Source organism: Rhipicephalus microplus, unplaced genomic scaffold, assembly GCF_043290135.1.
Source record: "Rhipicephalus microplus isolate Deutch F79 unplaced genomic scaffold, USDA_Rmic scaffold_27, whole genome shotgun sequence".
Lineage (NCBI taxonomy): Eukaryota > Metazoa > Arthropoda > Arachnida > Ixodida > Ixodidae > Rhipicephalus > Rhipicephalus microplus.
This window is the reverse complement of record NW_027464600.1, coordinates 4,968,438-4,989,481: the sequence shown is the minus strand read 5'-3', so window position 1 is coordinate 4,989,481 and position 21,044 is coordinate 4,968,438. Positions and strand designations below refer to the sequence as shown.

Below are 21,044 nucleotides of genomic sequence, written 5' to 3'. Positions count from 1 at the left end.
AACAAAATAATGGTACATATCTGCCTATCGCCTTCCTTTAAAACAGTTCAATCCGAAACGACGTTGGGAATGTTTTAATGAGTGGAAAGCTGCTTTCTCGCTGGTGTCGTTCGTATTGGCAGCGATAAAAATGAATAATGTGCATTGTTTCTTCGCTTACGAAGCACACGAAGCAGGGAATGTGTTGTGTAATAAAGTAATACACTTATGGTGATGAGTAAAAAAAAACTGTGACCTCGCGTCGACTTTGTCGACTTTGAAGAAAGCGAACGACACTGCGGTTACAAGGAGCACGCTGAAAAATAGTGAAAACTGCTCGAGTTTCACAGCTCGTCTGTGCATGGTAGGTTTTGTATCGGGGTTATTAGTACTCCGCATACTATAGACTACTTGATAACACAGGTTGACTACGGAGAGTGGGCATCATCTCAGGCAGCGACGATGTTCAGTAAACAGAAAGGAAAACACAGTAGACATTTCGTAACACGCACGGGAAGGGTTTTCCCACGTGCACTCGGCAATGAAACGGGCCGTCTTTCACTTGCCTATTGAAGCAGGAACACACGGTCGACCACAATAGGCTGTGGGGTAGAGGCTGCCAGAGGTCACATTCATAATCGCGCGGGAGATAGGTTCTCGGATGTCGCATGTGCTCTCCCACGACACGGGAAGACAGGCTTTGGGAGCCGAAGTAAAGAAGTGATGACACTCTTGAGCGGCACGATTCGCAGGCGTTTCATTTGAAACGCACACGCTGCTCCCACAAAACACGCAGAACACACAAAAGAACACCAACAAGGGCAGCGGTAGCAGAGCCACCCGTCGTCCGCTGCCGTATAGCAATTCACACGTTTGCCGAGGGGTGCCCGTCTGAAAACTGCAGACATTGTGGGAGCGGGTTGGGAGGAGGGGGAAGGTCTCGGACTTGAGAAAGTTGGCCTCGATAGATAGAAAAGTTTCGTCAGAATATTAAGAAGCGCCGGGGGAGACACGTTCACAGAAGTAGAAAACAAACAAACCCCTATTCTGCAAACCACTCGACGGTACCTTGAAATGGCTACTGTTGTAGCCACCGCAGTAAGGGGCATCGAAGAGAAAGCCGAACCATTCACTTGCCGAAGCGTTCTTGGCCTGAGCATCCTGACGATGGGCCGGCCCAGTACGAGGGCTGTTGGCCGGTCCCTTGAGCATTGCCATTGTACGACCTGAGCAGTAGTTGGGCCGACACTTCGGCCCACGGGGACGAAGATGTCGACGCAGCGGCCATGGCGTCTTCGCCGCTATTTATGCTTCTGGCACCGCTACTGCCGCGACGGGGCGTTATCACCGGAGATGCTGGAGTCTGACGCACTCGCACCGCGTCGGGGCTTCCGAGACTGATGATAATGTTCTTGTAGACGGCGGCGTCCTCGCTGCCGCTGCTGGCGCTCTCCTCAACGATCGAGGAAGCGCCTTCCAGCAGGGACTCGTCGCTCTTGAAGGCCGCTGAAGCACCACCACTGCTGGAAACGCTGCGACCGTACCGGACCGAGCCGCCCGGTAGGTGGTGGTGATGCTGCTGCGAGCTACCGCCGCGGAACACGACGTCCAGAACCTCGTCGTCGCTAACGGAGGGCACGTGACGGCATAGCTTCCGGTGTCGGAGACCGGGCGCCACGTCGTCTTCGTCGTCGGGCGACAAGGTCGACATGAGCGTCTCGGAGCGCGCGATGCGCCTGCGAAGGCAGGGCATCCACATTTCGACCAGGTCGTCCGTCGTCTGGCAGGAGACCTCGCGCTTCGAGGCCGACGCGGCGCCGTACGCGATCTGCTGCTGCACCAGCCTACGGCGCTCGTGGGCGCCGGGAGGCGAGTCGGAGGAGGTGCGCTGCGCGGGCACCTTGGCTGTGGTGCCGAACAGCGGCTCGACTGAGTGCCGCAAGTGCGTGCGTCGGTCGAGCGCCTCGGCGGCTCGCACGGCCCGGATGTGCTGGGCTACGCTGGCTGCGATGCGGTCCTGCTTGCTCGCCCGGAAACGCTCCAGCAAGTTGAGGCTCTTGGTTCGTGTCGGCGGTGGTTTGATGACTGTCTCTGCGGTGTGGTTTCTGCATCAAACACGCGAAAGGTCAGGTCAGAAAACCCCTTTCGGTATTGCATTTCATTTGCGAAAGGGAGACTATATTTGTGTTTCAACAATGACATTCAATACTGATTACTACACTTCACCGAAAACATGCAAGTAACCACAAGTGGTCGAAATTTCTGGAGCCCTTCACTACAGCATCTCTCATAATCATATGGTGGTTTGGGAACGTTAAACTCCGCATATCAATCAATAAAAGCATGCTGGTGATATCAATAACTCTGGTCTGCCCACCGATCCCTCGAAGTGGCTGAAGGGCTCGGTCTCTCGGTCATCACGTGGATGTCGCCCACGGCGCAATGACCTGTGTTTTGGTAGACGCCATAAGAGTCTACCCAATCTAGTAAATTTATTTGTAGAAAGTACGGCTGCTGCACTGCGCTACTTGCGACCACCAGGCGAACTAGGGTCTGATAAAGGGAGTTGCGGTAGTTTTAGAGTAAGGTAGAATATAACAAACGAAAGTGCGTTACATCTGTTTTCTTTTTCTTTGATTGTGCTTAAAACGAGGCCATGTTATCATGTCTGAGCCACGATAGTTCATTAGACGTGAAGTTTACGCAACAGGCCCCAAGATCGCAAGTTTTGCTTTTTTCCTGCTTACAACAATTCATTCTAACAGTGTATTGCACATGATGTCAAGAAGGGACGCAACGCTCTTGTCCGTAAGCGTGTCGTAGTTTAGCCTGAGACTACCGTCCCCCTCCCACACTCACGCACACAAACAGATGCATGCAGCCTCGGCGCAAGGCGGCGCAGTTTCCAGTGATTGGACGCGCTGCGCGACCGTCAATTATGCGCACGTTTTCCAGCTACAGAACGCGGTAGACAAGAAAACGCGGAACAAGAACACAGGCCACGCTAATCCGGTTCTTCCGCAAACAACTTCGGCATAGATCGATGGCACACAGCAAGCTACCGAACATGGACTGCGAGGGACAATGGAGAGGAGGAGAGGGTGATACACGAGAAGGGACGACCGTGTCCCTGGGTGCGAACAGAGGATGAGGCATGTAGCAAAGGCTCCAAGTTGGCAGCTCTGAAGCTGCAACTGGCGCGCGCTGTCGGCCGAATACAGTGTAGATATAACTACGAATAGCAGCAAACGAAAGGTATAAAACTCGTTTATATATAGCAGAGCTACAGATACCACCACCACCAGAGAGAAGTGGAACGAAGGTGGAGTTGCTCAGCGTCGAAGTAGATTACGTAGCACGACGACAACAACGCGGTGCTTGTTTCGACTTCGCTGACGATCTGGAGCCCTCAGCTACCAGAAAGCATAGGGGTTGGTAGTATGTGAAATTCGGCGGGCTTATTCTTCTTATTGATTATCAATGTTCTATGGTTTCAATTTGATGCATAACTTGTTCAGACATTCACGAGTCGTTCAAAATTATATCAGGAATAGACAGTTTTAGAATAATGTACGCAGGGTTAGCTTTGGTCAGGTACAATGCGTGGTTTTCAGAACTTGACATGGATGCCCAAGAGTAGAGTGAATGACTCATGTGACACGGCAACAAATGCTATATGACACAAAGCTTTGCTTACTCTAGTCTAGAACTGCGCAAGTACAACATGTATTCCCGTTCAAAATATTCTAGTAGAGATGAAAAACAGTTTCGTCTACACTGATTGCAATAATCTAATTTCGGTGTTCTTACTGCAATTTTTCACATTCACTAATCCGTGCAGAGCAACGCATACGTGACGTGCCGTTACGCAGAATACCCCGAAGGCATCACACAAACTTCACTCCTTTTTTTATATTTTTTTGTGCTTTGTTTCATGTCCGACACATGTCTTCCGCGTTGCTTTGCGTTTTTCTTATGAATCACTCTAATCAAGCCTGTTAAACTCCGGAGTAATGCACAATGTAATTGCATTAGCATCGCTAGAACGCGAACCAAAAATCTCGCTATCCGTATGCGTTGACTACAACTAGACGTGCCACATTATTGCTGTTAAGTCTTTATTATTTTCTCTGCACAAAAACAAAGCAGACGAATATTTAAAACTGGCCAGCTTCCTAGGGGAGTACTCAATTTGTCGTTCTCCCGAGAAGCAACGCCGCCGATAAATCGCTGGATGCAGTGGCCAAGAATTTCGTGCCTAGGGAACAAATTTTTGGTACACTACAGCGCAAGAAAATACAGAGAAAACGCGCAGAAAACACAAAGACAACAAGGCCGCCGAACACGCATGCATATCTTACCGACGACGTTTCGTCGCAATTTCTTCGGCAGGTCTAGACGCTTGCGAATCCGAAGAAACTTAGCGGTAGTCGTGGCCAAAAGTCTAAACCCAGTCCAGACCATGATACCAGGCTGTACCACACCACACCAAGTTAGACATTCATCTTAAGAGCTTACTTGGCGAAGCCGATCTAGGCGCAGTAATGGTCTTCAGATGCGTGGACGATTTTTCAGTCATTTTAAATGCAGATTCAATTACTGGACCACCTCTACTGGCTACGTCAATCGCACAAGTGTTTGGACAGCCTCTTTCATGCTGAAGTTCAAGTTCATCTTACAACAGGCCCACTTCATTCAATATTTTTATCTTCTACATTTCTTTAATCAAGGTGACCCCATCTTCTGGGCTTACGATCGGAGAACCAAAAAAAAAATGGCAACATATCCACGGATTGAATGATGGATAGTGGGGCGAAGCATCCGTCAGTCCATTTGTTCTTGCTTACGTCCATCCATGCGTGCGTCTGTGTGGCCGCCCGTGCATCCACCCGCCCATGCGCGCGTGCGTCTGTTCGTGCGCCTGCACGTTCATGCAGCCATCCGTGCGTCCGTCCCTGCTTTCGACCATGCATCTGCTCCTGCGTCCGTCCATGCGTCCGTCCGTTCATGCAGCCATCCGTGAGTCCATCCATGCAGCTGTCTGTGTGTCCGTTCGTCCACCAATTCAACACTCCAAGTACCACCTTCTAGCAATTTTTCATCATATATTCCTCATACAGAAGCACCGTCATCCAGCGGACATTACAAGGACTGAACGAGAAGAGGCACACGCACACTTTCTTACGGCTTGCGCTTCGTGTCTACTTCCCACCTTTAACCACCTCGAGTTCATGGTATGTACTAGTTCACTGTATTCATGGCACTGTGGCCCAACGCTCGCTAAACCTTTCTAAAACCAAGGACGTTACACCCAGCGATTATAACGTAGCAACCCTTTCTTGTCAGATAATACTCAACGTACATGTCAATGGCTGCTAAGGGTGAATGAGAGACAGGAGAATTCGGCTTTTAGTTAACCAGCACGCTGCGATTTTTTTTTTCTACAACGCACAGAAGAAATCTCTCACAAGCACCACCTTCGAGGTCAAAATGTAAGACTTGTTACACACTACGACTACTACTACGACTACGAGGAACGAACGGGTGCCGCTGTAAGGAGCTTCGCCCTAATAGTAACACAAGGACGCAGTTTGAGCCCTTTCTGATCCGAAAAGGTAGCCACGTTAAACTCGCTGGGCATGCGAGAAAAACGCTCCTTCTTAATCGCCGAACGCCAACAGCTCATCATGCGCTAGTAAGATGACTGCCGCAGCCGCAATCTTACGGTTGGCACGGCTTCACTCGTAGGCAAGAATTTACATTCCAGCATTTTTTTTAAAACCTTCGTGGTCCAACCCGATGTAGGTTCTCGACCGGGTATTGTTGGAAAAGAGAAACGATTGTCACTGGATGTTCGTTCCACTAAGTAAAAAAAAAGCACGACAATCGAAATGGTATTTAAAGAGGTTGTTGAGCTTTCAGTTTCCATTGTTTGACCACATGGGCAAAAGAATGGAGGTTATCAGATCGAAAGCTGCGGCTCAATCCCCAAGGAGAAAGGTCCCACGAAAAGAGCATGCACAGGACGAGCACGAAGAGCTGTCACAGATGGACACTTAATCCTCGAACACAAAGAAGGGCACATGAGAAGGGTGCACAAGTATAATACAAAGGACGAGCGCAAACTGACAATAATATCCGGGGTTTAACGTCCCAAAACCGCGATATGCTTATCGGAAACGCCGCAGTGGAGGGCTCCGGAAGTTCCGACTACCTGGGATTCATTAACCTGCGGCCGAATCGAGGCGCAAGGGTGTCAAGCGATTTCGCCTCCACCTATATAAAATGCGGCCGCTGCGCCAAGGATTACATCTCGCGACCTTCAGGTGATGGCAGTGTTTATGGTTTTGTCCGTAAAGGAGAAAGAGTAAACCTGACGCTCACGCTTTATTTACCTTGCCCCGTTTTTATCTTACAATATCTTATACAAACGACTTGGTGCGTAATAGGCAGGCGTGCCGGCTGGGCCATAAAACCCTGTTTTCAGTACACGCATTCCTGAGTATAATAGCGAAAATATCGAAGCAGGTGGACTAGCGCTACGCTCTGTTGACTTGAAGTAGTGCTATTCCGTCTCTTCCAACTTGATATTATTTTTATCAGAAGACTATTCTGATGCTGACAAGCACTATACACGTTCGTGGATATCTCTTGTTAGCCGACAAGAACAAGCATTTACGACCACGAAGCCGTCAGCCGACAAAACTCCACTACGGCCCTGTATTACACAATCTTCCTGCCATCTCTGAGTTTCTCTTGCTTTATTTATTTTTTAGCTTTCTTGTAAACTACCATTCCAAATTCTTTTCCATTACTGCTGTGACAAAAAACATCCTGGCAAAATGATTGAAACGAGGAATTCGATGAAGCAGAAGGTAGAAACACGGGTGAACTTTTTTTCTATTTGAAAAGAAGGCGGTCAACGTAGGCGAAAAGGATGGGGAGGAGGGATTCACATGCTCCACTCCTTATGCAGGTTTTCGCATGCGTGACTGGCTTTGAAAAGCCAAGCACCAAAGCCCAAATACGAGGAAGGCGTGCGTACTGCAGCAGCGTCGCGGTGGCAGCTGCGGGTGACGTCGTTCAGGCAAATAGAGAACAAGATATAATAATATTATGTTGTCCGCGACAGGCAACTACGCAGTGGCGATAACGGCAGCTTTTCCACCGGTGCCGCCTCAAAAAAGGATTTCTTGTTGGCTCGGCTGCTTGGCTTCTCTTCTGAGTGTGCGTGCGTGTGTGCGTGTGTGTGCGTTTGTGTGTTTGTGTGCGTGCGTTTGTGTGTTTGTGTGTGTGTGTGTGTGTGTTTGTGATGCCCGTGTTAAAAACCTCATTTCGCGTTCTCCGCTGCAGGTGATGTGTATAGGCACGCATACATACAGGACCGCGCTATGCGGCTTACGAAGAGAGCCTTATAGAGCCACGCCACAGTCGCCAGAACAAACTTTGGGTCAAAATACAACGCTGTGAGCTCCTGCATGTGTATCAGATGTCGTTACCAAGCTGCGGGCAGACTCCTACCATCCCCTTTTCGGTACCGACGTTTCATCAGAACACCGGTGTTTTATTTATAATGATTATTTTTCGTATAACTGCGTTGCTTCAAATCTGCTACAGTATGGCTAAGAGGTACAATACATGGTGGTTCGTGACTGTGCAGACACAATATTGCAAAAACGAGGTTAACATACACTACATGTAAGGGTTTTCATTCTTGTGCTATTGTCTATTTTCGCGTTTTGTCGGCAAATACAGATATGGACGCTCCCAGTCCACCATGGATCTCGAGCTATAAGATCACCTGGGTGTTTTTAATAAAAACTTGGCTAGTGTCACCAAACAGAATGTTCGAAGCACGCACTGCCTAAATGTCGTGATAGAAAAATTGAAATTCACAGCTGGAGAGAAACTGACAGATCCCAGCTTGTGATAAACACCATGGTCACACGTTTCAGCTGCACTGGTTTAGCTCCATCTGTTTAGAGTGCTTGGGCACCGATTTTTTTTTCTTGTTGATCCTGGTGTGTTTAGGTTCGAAGGCTGCATGGAAACTGCATACGCTAACCTAATAGCGCATTGCATTACAGCAAACGATCTCGCATTATTAGTTCGCCATTCATTCACTGCTTCTCGCGGTACATTGGTGTCAAAGTTCCGGAAATTTGCAGCACAAATTTCAACTAAATTCTTGTCACTGAGACCATACGCGTGTTACTTATTTAGCAATGGTGCCATTCTCACCGTAGATCATAGCAGTGAAGCCGTATACATATAAATAGAAAAAAGCACTATCAATTCCCTTGTAATACGCAAAACCACAAGTAAGCAATACAATAAAATTAGTAATACCAGCTAGGCCGCATGGCATGAGTACAAATGACAACGAAACCACAAATTACCGCAATTAATGTTAAGACTCAATCTATGGTATAATTTCTATAATTTCTATGTTAAACAATTGTTCCAGACACCTCAATGCCAACAGTATTTTCTCCAGCGTAAGTCCAATCATATAGCTGAGTTTGTAGTAATAGTAAACGCATAGCTAAGTATGTTAAAAACATCCTGCTGCATACGTATGACACATTTTTTACCGATTAGCAATTTCATATGACTAGTAAACTTTGACACGTCCTCACAAGTTGTCATGCAAATGGTACCATGGGCCCCGTCAGCATTCTACTTTGCGGCCTTAAGCCTAGAAGCATGCTCGTAGCCAAAAAGGGTGCCCTGCACCCCCCCCCCCCTTTCCGAAGTTTGTATGATGGGGGGTGTTTTTCTGAAAATAAATGAAAATATGTGTTTTAAGGCCTTCAAAAAATGCGCCCTCACCCCCGAAGAACATTCCTGGCGGCGAGCCTGCCAGTAAGTTTATCGAAAATATTGTGTATGCAGTTCTGGCAAAAAAATATAATTACTGGTTGAACGAAACCTTCTGACCAACCACGCACAATCAGATGAGTCAAAATGTTTTCCCTCACCTGGGTGATTCCATGGAGAACTCTGACGTGGAGTGCGACGAGTTCCTGGAAACGGCCGAGGCACCCGAGGCAGTGGCCGTGGCCATGTTTGAGTTCATGTAGCCAATGTGGCATCGCACGTCTTTGGCCGTGGTGAAGGCGCTGCGGTTGTTCTTGTCCGGCCGGAAGAGGATGATGTAGACGCGGGGCATGAAAAGCAGCACCAGGGCGACCTCGGCCGAGAAGCTGATGCAGAGGCAGAGCGTGATGACCTTGTGCTTGCTGCCGAAGTAGATGGGCACGAACGCGGCCCATATCACTAGAGTCGTGTACATTGTGAAGCCAATGAACTTGGCCTCGTTGAAGTTCTCCGGCACGTTGCGCGTCTTCACGGCGTACACCGTGCACATGGCGATGAGAAAGAAGTCGAAGCCCAGCGGAGCGATTATGCCCAGCGTGGTGGTGTTGCAGATGAGCTTGACGCGGTCCAGTGCCGGGTAGTCGAACATGGAGTCGGGCGGCTCGAGCACCACCATGGCGCCGATGATGGCCCCCTCGACGGAGATGAGCAGCCACGTGATGACCACCTGGGCGGTGGCGCTCATGAACCGGGGCTTCTTGGTGATGATCTTCTTCTTGGAGCCGGCCAGGATTCTGCGAGGTCAGAATTGGTATTACGGTGAAGTTACATAGTTTCGTATTGGCAGTGGCATTAACAAATGCGTTTCCATCTAAAACTTTGAAATATAATGACTCTATGGTAAACGGAATGAGCATTTTCTGAGGCCAACAAACTTTCGTTAGTACAGCCAGGTTTGTACGCTAAGATTCCGTGTGCCCGCCTGTTTGAGCAAAACAAGAAGACAATAAAATTTCGGTTCTGTATCCTGCAAAACCAATGCCAGTCACATGTGTAAATCTTGTGAAGCGTCCCAGCAGTCGTGGAGTAGGAAATTTCAAGTAAGTTGTAGATGGCTCAAGAGTGGAGTGCTGCCGACATGCACAGCGGCACAGTATGAAAGCCAGCAATCTGTGGGTCATTTGGCGCGAGGCCCCGCGTCTGGCGTCACCAAACCCCCCCACCCCCGCTTCAGACGCAATGTCTTTAAATGAGTACTTCAATCCCTTCAAGTAATGGTCATTGGTCCTATCCCTGAATCATTCAGGAACAGTCAAGACAAGTCCTCTAAAATGAAAGTTTCCATTCTGTAAGGCCTCCTATATACTCCTAAAAGCGGTGTTCAACGTCACCTTTTGTCTAGCAAGCTACTCATAATGAGGTTGCGGTGAATACGGTTTTGTAAACACATGTTAAGAGATGTTGGCGCTGATCCCGCGTGGTGAAAATATAGCAAGGAGGACTTTGAGTGTCTGAGCTTTAAGGTTACGCCGTAATGATGACGTGGATAAGCTAATCCAAGAATGTAACTGAACGCGGTTTCTCTTAGAGGAGATCCGCCTTTGTTCAGAGAATACAAGCAGCAGCACGACGCTCTGTTTTCTGTACACGACTAATATAAGGGGCCCCTAGCACCTACTATTCACAATGAAATGACATTTCAAACAAGTCATACCGGCAGCATATAGGATCCGGCCACGAAATGAACGCACTATCAAAAAAGAATCAGTGCTTGCTGTATCCTCTGGTGTATTTACTGAAATTCACTGGTATTGCGGAAAATACATGTAACGAAAGACGCTGAACTGGGGCCTAGTGGATAATGTGGGAAGCCGGAGCAGTGAGCACCACCAACTGAGAAGTCCAGACAACAGAAAAAAAATAACACGACTGATTCCTGTGTCATAAGAATCGGCATAACACGATGGTGAATTGTGCATCCACAGATGTAGTTGAGCGTTTACTGTGCATTGTTTCGACCCTGGAGTGAAGGAACGTAAAGTGTAATTTTACGTGAAAAACGGCAAGGAGTTCGAAATTTGCAGCACACTCCTCAAGGAAAAAGGACGCCCGAAAAAAGCATACACTGGGCAAGCGCGAGTCAACTGTCACGTCAAAACCCTTAAATTGCTCTGCTCACACTCAAAAAATGGCGCCCGGAACCAGTCCAACAGTATACACACACACGAGGAGTGTTAACAAAGAAGTGTCACATGTGAGCAGCACGCTCCTTTCGCAGATGCGGCGTCTGAAGCGAGCAAAGTGACCTTCGTGTTCTCTGTAGCTTTAGCGCACACTTGCGATGACTGTAAAAGATGCACAAACCAACCCCGTGATGATATAAGCGCGCGCGCGCGAGTGTCCACGCCCTGTTGAAGCGTGCGCAGGTCGCAAGGCGCGGGGCGACGACCTTCAAAGCGCGCCCTCCACTCCCTTCGCGCCATCTCGCTACTAATAACAAGAATACGCTGAAGCCACCAAGCGCTGAGCAGCACCAATGGTAAATGGCGTATACAAGTAGCTCACCGTTAGGACGCTGACTAACCTACCTCTGTGGCCGAGTCGATCCGTGCACCGCGCTACACAACAAGATGTCGTAGGTTCGACTCCTGGTGGTGCAACTGCTTCTCTAGTTTTTTTTTCTTTGCCAACGATTATTGTATTGCGAGTTTTTTCTTGACCAACAATTCAGTGTTTACAAACACAGGCCCTTGATGACATCCCGTTTTGTTCACCGATGTGCCGTAATAGCATCGGTGGACAACAAGAGCTTTAGAAAATTGGCCACTGTTTTTTTCGGGTTTCCTTCCCTTATTTTCCGAAATATATTTAAATAAATGTTGTTTTGAGCTACATAAAAATTACAAAAGATTCCTCTGTACATTACGCACGTTCCTTTTATGTGTGAAACGAAAGGGAGACTTTCCTATCTCTTGAAAAGAACCTGAAAAAGTGCATTCTGTTTCGACGTTACGAGCTGGTAAATGCGGTGACCGGAAGCTTTTTGGGGTACAACGCTTACAGCTTTGAAACTGTCTATATTTTACGGCGTCATATCTGTGACAGATACGCGTTGCGGTGGTGGACACCGGAATAAAACACTCTCGTGTTCTCTCTTTCATAACGGATACCTTTTTTGGGGGGCGAAGCTTTTTAGGGTCGAGCAATGTCCCCTGTCCGTCGGCGTGACACGCTTGGCACATAATCCACTCTAGAGTGGATAGGTGCCTCAGGGGATGTGAGATGGTGGTACTTGGAGTGTTCACTAGATAGAAGCACAGACGTACGCACTGCCAGACAGACTAGCATGGACGAACACACGCACGGACGGACGAATAGATGGATGCATGAACATATGAACAGATGGATAGACGTACGCACGGACGGACGGACAGACGGACACACGGATAGACAGACGGATGCATGGACGGACGCAGAGATGGTCACGTGGGCGGACGGATGCAACAAGAGACGGACGGACAGGCTGAAGGCCGCTTCGCCCCACTCATCATCATTCACTCCGTGGATATGCTGCGATTTTTTTTCATTTCGTTCCTTTTTATTAATACGAACAATAACGTCTACGGATACCAGCGGCAGCAGCGGCGCCAGGCCTGCGCAGAACGCACAGAACGGTCACAATGAAAGTTGGAAGAGCTGCATTTCCGAAACCCGTTGTAAAATTCTTTAGAGTTATCAATACAAGTATGCTTACAAGGCGCCCACTACGCCATAAATCATAAATTTTCTGAAGTTGGGAGGCACCCATAACGACATTCTTTGTCATTCTGTGAGACACGAGGTAACCTCTACGCATGTCAAAGGCATCACGTGCCCTTTGCTTATGCGGTGACTGATGACGATAAATGTTGGCTGAGCCCTTTGTAATGGATTGGAAGCATTCAACGACCCATTTGTGACGCAATTCGTATTGAGTGACGTCTGTTTACGGAATTCGCATTGTGTAACACTTGATCGTTATTTCGCTTTTACAACCCTCCATATTGCATATGTTAACGCGGTTCCTTCCCAACATGACTCCTGTGTAGGGTTTTCTCGCAAAGGAGCTTCAAGCAACGGCATATATCTGTGGTGCAATGCTAAGTGGCCAATGAGAGGACCAATGGTCGAACCACTTTCCACCAAGAGTATTTTTCTTATTCGTTTTTTTTTTCGTGTCGTTTCTCGCAATAGAGGTTACCGAAACCGGTGGCGGCAACGGTGGACAACTACAGCGCCAAGAAAGGCCCTTATTATTGCATAACAGCTTTCGCACGGTGGGTGAAATGCCTCGTCCTATTCGGATGTGACGTTTCAGTCTTTGATACAACGTGACTAGAGATTTTGCTTTCTGGTCGTCCTATCGATAGTAGCATACCGTCGAAGTTGTTAAGCAGTACACTCCTTGATCTACAACAAGTACTATCAAGCGAGAGAATACAAACAGAGCTCAAAGTCACCTTGGGCGCCAACTACAGGAGCCGTGAGATTTCGTATGGCAACAAGGGACGCGTTTGTGAGGCTTGAAACATTTAAGTGCGCTCTATACCCCATGCTCAGCACCAGAACACCGACAGCAAATAAACATGTCCGTCTGAAATGGGAGACCGTGAGTTCTTACACGCTGTCGGTGGCCTTGTGTCCCAGATTGGTCATTGCGATTGCTACCAGGCCATGTGCGGCCGTATAGGTGAAAGTCGGTTGCACCTAACACCCCCACTTTGCCAGTGGAGCTTAGAGAGACGTCTTTCTGCAGAGGGTCTTGTACCGAGAGTGTAACAGGGCTCGCCAGTTGCGTGGAGCGTGTCCTGCTCATTTCGATTATACATCTCGAGTACGTTTCTGGTGCGAGGTGCTTTATAGTACTTCTCAACGAACTGCACTGCGCCTCGTGGTGAAGTGCAGCTGGCGCGGTGCCTGTAACCGAGTGGCCTTGACAAGGAGTGTAGGCCTGGCGACGCTCGTTCAGTGTGTCTCAGAGCAGGCGACTCAGGCATACTCGTATCTGCACGAAGGAATGCAATCATACCACTCATACAGTCGGCAAACACTCAATGCGCGTGCCGAGAGTGGGTAAGCGTTGAATCCTCATCGCTCGCCAAATCACTGGTGCGCTGTTCTCGGAAACCGCTTGCGTGTGACTGATGTACTCAGGGTGGCTCAATGATTCAGCACTTTCAGACGACCCGATTTAGCAGCTCTTGAGTGCAGAACCCTGATTTTGCCCGTTCCACGAGCTGACAAGCATTGCTCATTTCAGCAGGTCCATTCAGCCTTCATTTGCTATTAGCCAACGGTCAAAAACAGACAGCTAATATGTGTGCCTACTTTTGCCTCGCCTTTCTCGCATGTTGCACTGCGCTCGTTTCAGTCCCTTCGCTTTGCCTCTAAGACAAAGCGAAGTCCTAATGGTCACCTACGAGGCGACCACCAGGATCCCGAGCCACGGTGTCTTCACAGCCTGCACTTAACCTCCGTTTAAGTACTGTCATCATCGCCACAGGCTGTAGTGAACGTTGCGTGAATGTACCCCGAAAACAACTAAAGACTTACGCGTTCATACTTGTAAGGAGGTAATGCCAAGGTATTAAGGATCATTGATTTATAAGACAACGTACCTTGCGATCCGGTTGGTCTTGGTGACGAGCGCCGCGTATATCATGGCGAAGCTGAGACCGGGGAGCACGCGTGTGATGAAGCATGTGAGTGCACTGGGCTTGGCCAGCAGGGCGAACGTGGTTCCATGGCAGAGGAACATGCCGATCAGTATGATGTAGGACAGTTCGCGCGTCGAGCTCTTCACCACGGGCGTGTCGTTGTGACGGATGAAGATGATCATGGCAGCCAGCGTGGCCATCAGGCCAAGGATGGCTATGCTCATGGCCGCCAACGACTGGCTGTCAGTCCAGTGGATGTATTCCTCGGGAATACGAACACAACCTGCAGAAAGGTGTGTAGTTTCTAAATAAAAGAGCACTATTCACAGTAGATTACGAGTCTTCGCAGATATACGAAACGCAACCATCATCATCATCATCATCATCATAGCCATTATATTTAGCCTGTTTATCAGCCTATATTTCGATTCACTATATGATGGGGGCCGCTGGCAATGATCTTCAGTTTACTCTACCCTGAGCAAGTCGATTATTGCGAACTCTTTAATTGTACTTCCCGCCAGATGGGCGACATGAAAATACCGCGATAACAACACTAAATGTGTCAGAGTCATGAATGTTCACTCATCGTCACTCAGTGCCTGAGGCGTGGCCTATAAGAGCTCGCCGGACACGTCAAAATACTGTCGATGTCTCATGGACGGGAACGCGCCGTTGAGCACGAAATACAACAACGTTTACGCAGCAGACCCCATTCATACTTCACTAAAAAAAGCCATGCATACCAAGCAATCGAATGAATGCTGCCACTGGAGTTTGATATTTGTGTCACCGTTCATTTAAACAAACGCTGCTCCTTTTTTGCGCGACATTCTCAGAATAATCTCACTTCGTGCTTCGTATAGTTTGATGAAATTACTTGCCCTTGCGTGTAAAGTTTCGCTGCCTTAAAATAAAATTACTATTTTTTTCTATAGAGCGTTAAAAGCAAAGTGCCTCACCCGTGAGGTTCTCATTAGGCCACCAGCCCCTCTCGCAGTCCAGGCAGGTGTACTCGTCCTTGACGTACTGGTTCTCTTTGCAGGCCACGCAGTTCCAGCAACACTTCATCGTTTCCGAGTGAATACTCTGCAAGAATATAGCTGTATAAGTGAAAATTGCAGAAAGATGAAGTAGTTGGAGTGTGCATGTGCGCATAAGCGTGCACATCTCTCCCCGTAAAGGGGCGGGGGTGAAAGCTCGTCGCAGCACCCTCCGCTACCAGAATATAAGGCGTGAAAAGCGATACTTCAAAGTAAGGGCCAGACTCTACGCCCTCCTTTTTGCCATCCCCGTGGGCCCACCTGTGTGTGTGTGTGTGTGCATGTGGGTGCACGTGTGTGTGTGTGTGTGTGTGTGCAAGTGGGTGCACTTGTGTGTGTGTGTGTGTGTGTGTGTGTGTGTGTGTGTGTGTGTGTGTGTGTGTGTGTGTGTGTGTGTGTGTTTGCGTGTGTGTGCGCATTCTGAACAAGCTAAGCATATGCACCACACTGTCGGATACACTTCACAATTTTAAATAATCTTAGAAGGAGAAAGACGTGCTTCCCATAAATAATACTGCTTCTTTAGAGACATAAAAGGAGGTTTTAAAGAAGAATAGACGCCATTTTATGTGATGCTTTGCGTTAGTGAAACTTAAAAGACACGCGAACGTAATTGAAGAAAGAGCTGTTTGGAAACGCTGGAAAGTGTTATTAGTAGCAGTCTCGCTATGACGGCCTTGCCGGACGCCAGGGTGGGTCTGCCATTGGTTCACCATCTTTCAAATACGGCTTGCGAGTTAGGTTAACGAGGTTGTTAATGGCGAATTCCGGCACACAAGAGCGGTCATGGACAAGCACTTTTGACTCGAGATTGCCCCCCCCCCCCACGAAAAAAAAACACACAAACACGCAAAACTGAACCAGATGGAAGTACTCCGACTAAGTGGCGTTTTTTTTTTTTTTCCAAAAGGACCTGTTCTCCGAAGCCCTTGAAAGAGACCGTTAAAAGCTCCTGTCCAAGAGTCTGCTGTTCAAGCCGCTACTCGCCTGTTCCGTTCATTAGGCTGTGAATTTGTGCGTTAAGCATGCCTTCTCTGCCATGCTACTTTAAACGTCAAGTATAGCGCCGTTTTCAACAAACCTTTTTGTGCTTTTCGACTGTACTTATTTCGAGTCTCTTGGTATCCCCATCAAGCAGCTGAAAGCGCAACTGCCGGGTTTGTAAATGCAGCATATGCAATTACAACTAGGAGCTGTGATGTGATATGAAAAAAAAAAGAAAATAAAAAACGTCATCGGGAGTCAAACCCGCGACCTGTGGGTCCAAGGCAAAAGATGCCGAGCACACTGTCCGCTGCGCCGTGATCATTCTTTAGAGCGAAGACTGTTATAAGATCGCAACGCGGGTCACGTGCGGCGCCGTAGTTTTCCGCAGTCACCGCCACCGGTGTCCGTAACTAGAGTTACTGTATATGCTACCTTTACTGTGTGTTACTGTATATGCTACCTTGTAAGTTACTGCATATGCTACCTTTACTGTATATTACTATATATGCTACCTTGTAAGTTACTGTATATGCTACCTTTACTGTATATTACTGTATATGCTACCTTGTAAGTTACTGCATATGCTACCTTTACTGTATATTACTGTATATGTTACCTCGTAAGTTATTGTATATGCTACATTTACTGTATATGCTACCTAAAGGTAGCATATACGGTAACTCTATCCGTAACCACTATGGCACGAAAAAAAAAACACAGTATATAAAAACACTTAAGGGACACAGTGGGATTCAAACCCGAGTCCCATGCGTGCCAGCTCAGTATTATACCACTGAGCCACGCAGGTGCCTGGGACTCCCTTGCAAGCTTGCCTTAGGCTGGCTTGATGTCGGGAAAATAATCGCGTTAATATGAGCAATAAAGCGTTTTAAAACAGCAAAGGACCAACCAGGCGTCATACAATGCGAATTGCATAACGAGTGGGGAGTCCAATGTTCCCAGCCATTACAAAAGCTAGTTCTTGATCACTAATTACCTGTGGTGCATATCCGCCTCAGGCCTTATAATTCATCGTCGTCCACTACTGCATGAAAAAATAGCACAAAGTTTCTTGCGAGTGTGTAGCGGATACCACGCTTCTCAGAAGAAGGACGAAAGATTGCATAGTGATTCTCGGGTGGCCCTGCTTATAAAACAAAACCTCTAGTTGTCTTGGTGCGAGAAGCCCTGCGAATGCGTCTGGGACTCCCTAGGTTTGTGGCTATCAACGTACTGTACCACGAAGTGCGCCTGCGTACACTACTTCGTCGATTTCGCATTTTGACCGTACAAGCATTTTTAAAATTTTATAGCTTACCGGCAAAAAGATCTCATTATGCTTTTATCGCAAACCCAGGCGCTTTCTTTCTTGCTCATTGGCCACGGTTTCACACACCTCAGTTAATGTTTGTACGAAAGAATCTACAAAGTAAAAATGTGAACAGTATAACATTAAAAATGTAATTGAGAGTAATGACTCGAATTGTCATGTTATAATTGAGTATGATGATATATTCCCCCAAAACGCCAAGTTAAAATCTCTCAAATTTTTCGATAACATAATATTAGATTACTTGGAGCATGCAGAAACTAAAAATATAATAGCCACAGATGCTTCAGTAAATAATCAAAAGGCAGTTATAGACATTGCCTCTGAATCGCTTGACTGGTCCTTTTCAGTGAGACTGTCTGATTTTACTCCAGTTTTTGAAGTGGAGCTCGTGGCGATTATTTTAGCTCTTCGAAAACTTCTGTCAAATCAAAACAACGCCGTCATAATGACGGATTCTCTTTCAGTTTGTGCAGCTCAGACAGCTTCGCAGAACTCTCGAATTCTAAGGACATTCAAAACATTAGTACCCTCACAATTGAGACTCCTGAGGTTACTAAGAGTTCCGGGACATTGTGGATTGAGAATAAATTAATTACCCAATTCCTTAGCACGAACCACACTTGATGGCCCAGTTTTCTCCATACTGCCTGATGTTGAATATATTACAGCAATAAGATATCAAAAATCAGCAATCTCCTCTGATACAATAGAAAAACTAACTACATGGACAGAATACAACCACCTGAAGTTTCCATGGCGACCTTACTGGAGCCAGTCCAGAAAGCTTGAAGTTTTAATTACTAAATTTCGATGTCATGTTCGTGTCCCCCCCCCCCCCCCCTTAAACCTGTATCTACACTGAGCTGGTCAGGCAATGTCACCCCTCTGCGCATTCTGCGGAGAAGTGGAATCACTAGAATATTATTTTTTGTATTGTTGCCGATACACTATACTTGAAAAAAGTTACTAGTTATTTCATTTCTGAGAATAGGCGTTAGATTGATGGCAGAAACTGCACTAAGCTTTGGTGCCTCAGTTCTGGGACATTTCCACAGCGATGCTTTCAATGCCATTAGCAATTATATTCAGGCATCCAAACGTGTACCTTTGTGAACTTCAATCAAATCATTATTATTTATTACTCGCCCCGAAAAATTCTAAATGGCAAAGGGAAGTAAACGCAGCTGAGTGGTAATTACAACACCTGAAATCTCGAATTTTCTCAACTTGACTTTTCAATCTTTTTCTCGTTTGCTGTCTTTTTATGGGGTTTTCCTTACATTAGTCATATTATAATACAAATTCATTACACATAGTTAAAATGACCGCAGAAAAACTGCACTACGCTTTCTTGGGCAATCCCCCTGAGTGGGTATGAGCCATCAGTCCAGGGAAACAAACAAACAAACATGAGTGCCATGCTACACAACTAGACTGGTTGTTTTCTGTTAGGCTTCCTGATTACACCCAAATATCTTTGGCCGAGTTCTTGGCTATTATATTAGCAGAACATTAACTTCGTTTACCTATAACTCCTGTGGCTATAGTTACAGATTCATTGCCATTGTGTTCGTCACTAACTGCTTCAACTGATTCGGATATTCTAAGATTACTTCGATTACTTGTTCCTCATCATTTGCGAAACCTGCGACTAATTTGGGTGCCGGGACACAAAGTAATTGTACTCAATGAAGTGCGGACTCTCTGGCGAAAGCTTCTCTGACAGGTCGAGTTCTCTCTCTTTTTCCTGTTACGGCGTTTGTTGCTGCGGCAAGGTTCAAAAAGTATGTATTATCTGTGTTTACTCCAAGTATATATTAATCAACGGACTTTCTGCACCTACAGTTGCCTTGGAGCAGGAAATAGTGTGCAGCAAGACGAGCTTAAGTTGTAATAACCAGAATGCGTTGTAGAATTCGAAATCTAGATTTTTCACATGTACAGAACCGGTTTGGCAATCTCCAACTTCTCACTCCTATTGCAACGAGCTCGAAACTATCAAACACTTTTTGTTGAACTACCGACGTTTTTTTTTCCTTACACAGAAAACGTAGTATAAAAATTATATTGCGGCAACGTGGTCTACCAGTTACGTTGGTTGTTCTGTTATCATCCTGGGCCTTCGCACTGGGACACTCGGACAAGAATATTTTCAAAGCGTTCGGAAAGTTTATATGCGACCCGAATAGATTTGTTAGGTGAATTTCTTTATTCAGCATTCATAGTCAAAATATCTTCAGTCTCTGGGAGAATAAACAAAATAGTGCAACTTAAGATTACAATTATTCATACTTAACGCTTCATTAGAAAAATTATCTCAATAATATTTTACCTCGTACTAAACATTATACTTAAATCCAGTATGTATGATCTGCCCGACTCATGCTCGACCACCAGAGGGGGTAGGTGCCAATGATCCCACGGCGATCATCATGATCATCATTACTACACAAAAAATATGAATATATATGGTGTTGAGGGTACCGAGCAAGCGTGCTTGTAGCAGTTACCGAAAGAGTGTTCAGAAAACACTGAAAGACCGAGCTTTCGCTGTGGCTGTGCTGCGCGTTCCGCGCAGGCCTAGTAGTTTTTTCAAGGGTTCAAAGTGTGCGGCCTTGGCTCAGATGCCACTGCGCCATAGTCAAATGCCTTCAACACTTAAAAACACGTTCTTTTTTTAAATCTGGCATGGTCCTCTCAGCATTTTTGGTAAAGGGCAGTAATGCGTCATGACTGCAGCATCCGCGATGAGTTCCTTCAACACGTCTTTTTACGTGTCTGTGCAGTTTTAACAACGTCAAACAAACCCCCGGTTGGCGATCTTACCCCTAGCGTCGGTGTGACTCACAGCGCACGTTCATACTCCCCCCCCAAAACCCCACCTTTCCTAAGGGAATCGTGAGGAAATGCGAATGCATTTCTTGTGCCGAGAGAGGGCACTGTTGCCGTCAGACGTCCGCCTTCACCAAGTTCTGCCAACGCCTTGGGAGGAGCCCAGCCAGCAAATGGTCGAGAGTGAGGAGCGAGCAGACGGGAGAGTGGGGCGCCAGCGTTCTCGGCTCTGCGTTGGCGTGCTGGCGTTTCACAGCGGCGTCCTGAGCACACACTTTCGGATTTTCGTAAGGGGCGCCCAGCCAACGAACGGTTGAATCAGACGAGAGTGGACGGGAGAGTAAGGTGCAGGGA

At 47.1% G+C, this 21,044-nt stretch overlaps 1 protein-coding gene across 1 annotated transcript in view; it reads right to left on the bottom strand.

Annotated features, from left to right (window-relative positions):
* Positions 1-915: 915 nt before the first annotated feature.
* The window catches only part of LOC142786666 (metabotropic glutamate receptor 5-like), a 136,528-nt gene continuing 116,399 nt past the window's right edge, over positions 916-21,044 (bottom strand). Inside the window, exons 9-12 of the mRNA XM_075884293.1 lie at positions 15,458-15,584; positions 14,457-14,778; positions 8,961-9,593; positions 916-2,084 (exon numbers count right to left, since the gene is read on the bottom strand). Of these exons, the coding sequence (XP_075740408.1) occupies positions 1,109-2,084; positions 8,961-9,593; positions 14,457-14,778; positions 15,458-15,584 (2,058 nt within the window). The 3' untranslated portion in view covers positions 916-1,108. The remainder of the gene's footprint in view (positions 2,085-8,960; positions 9,594-14,456; positions 14,779-15,457; positions 15,585-21,044) is intronic.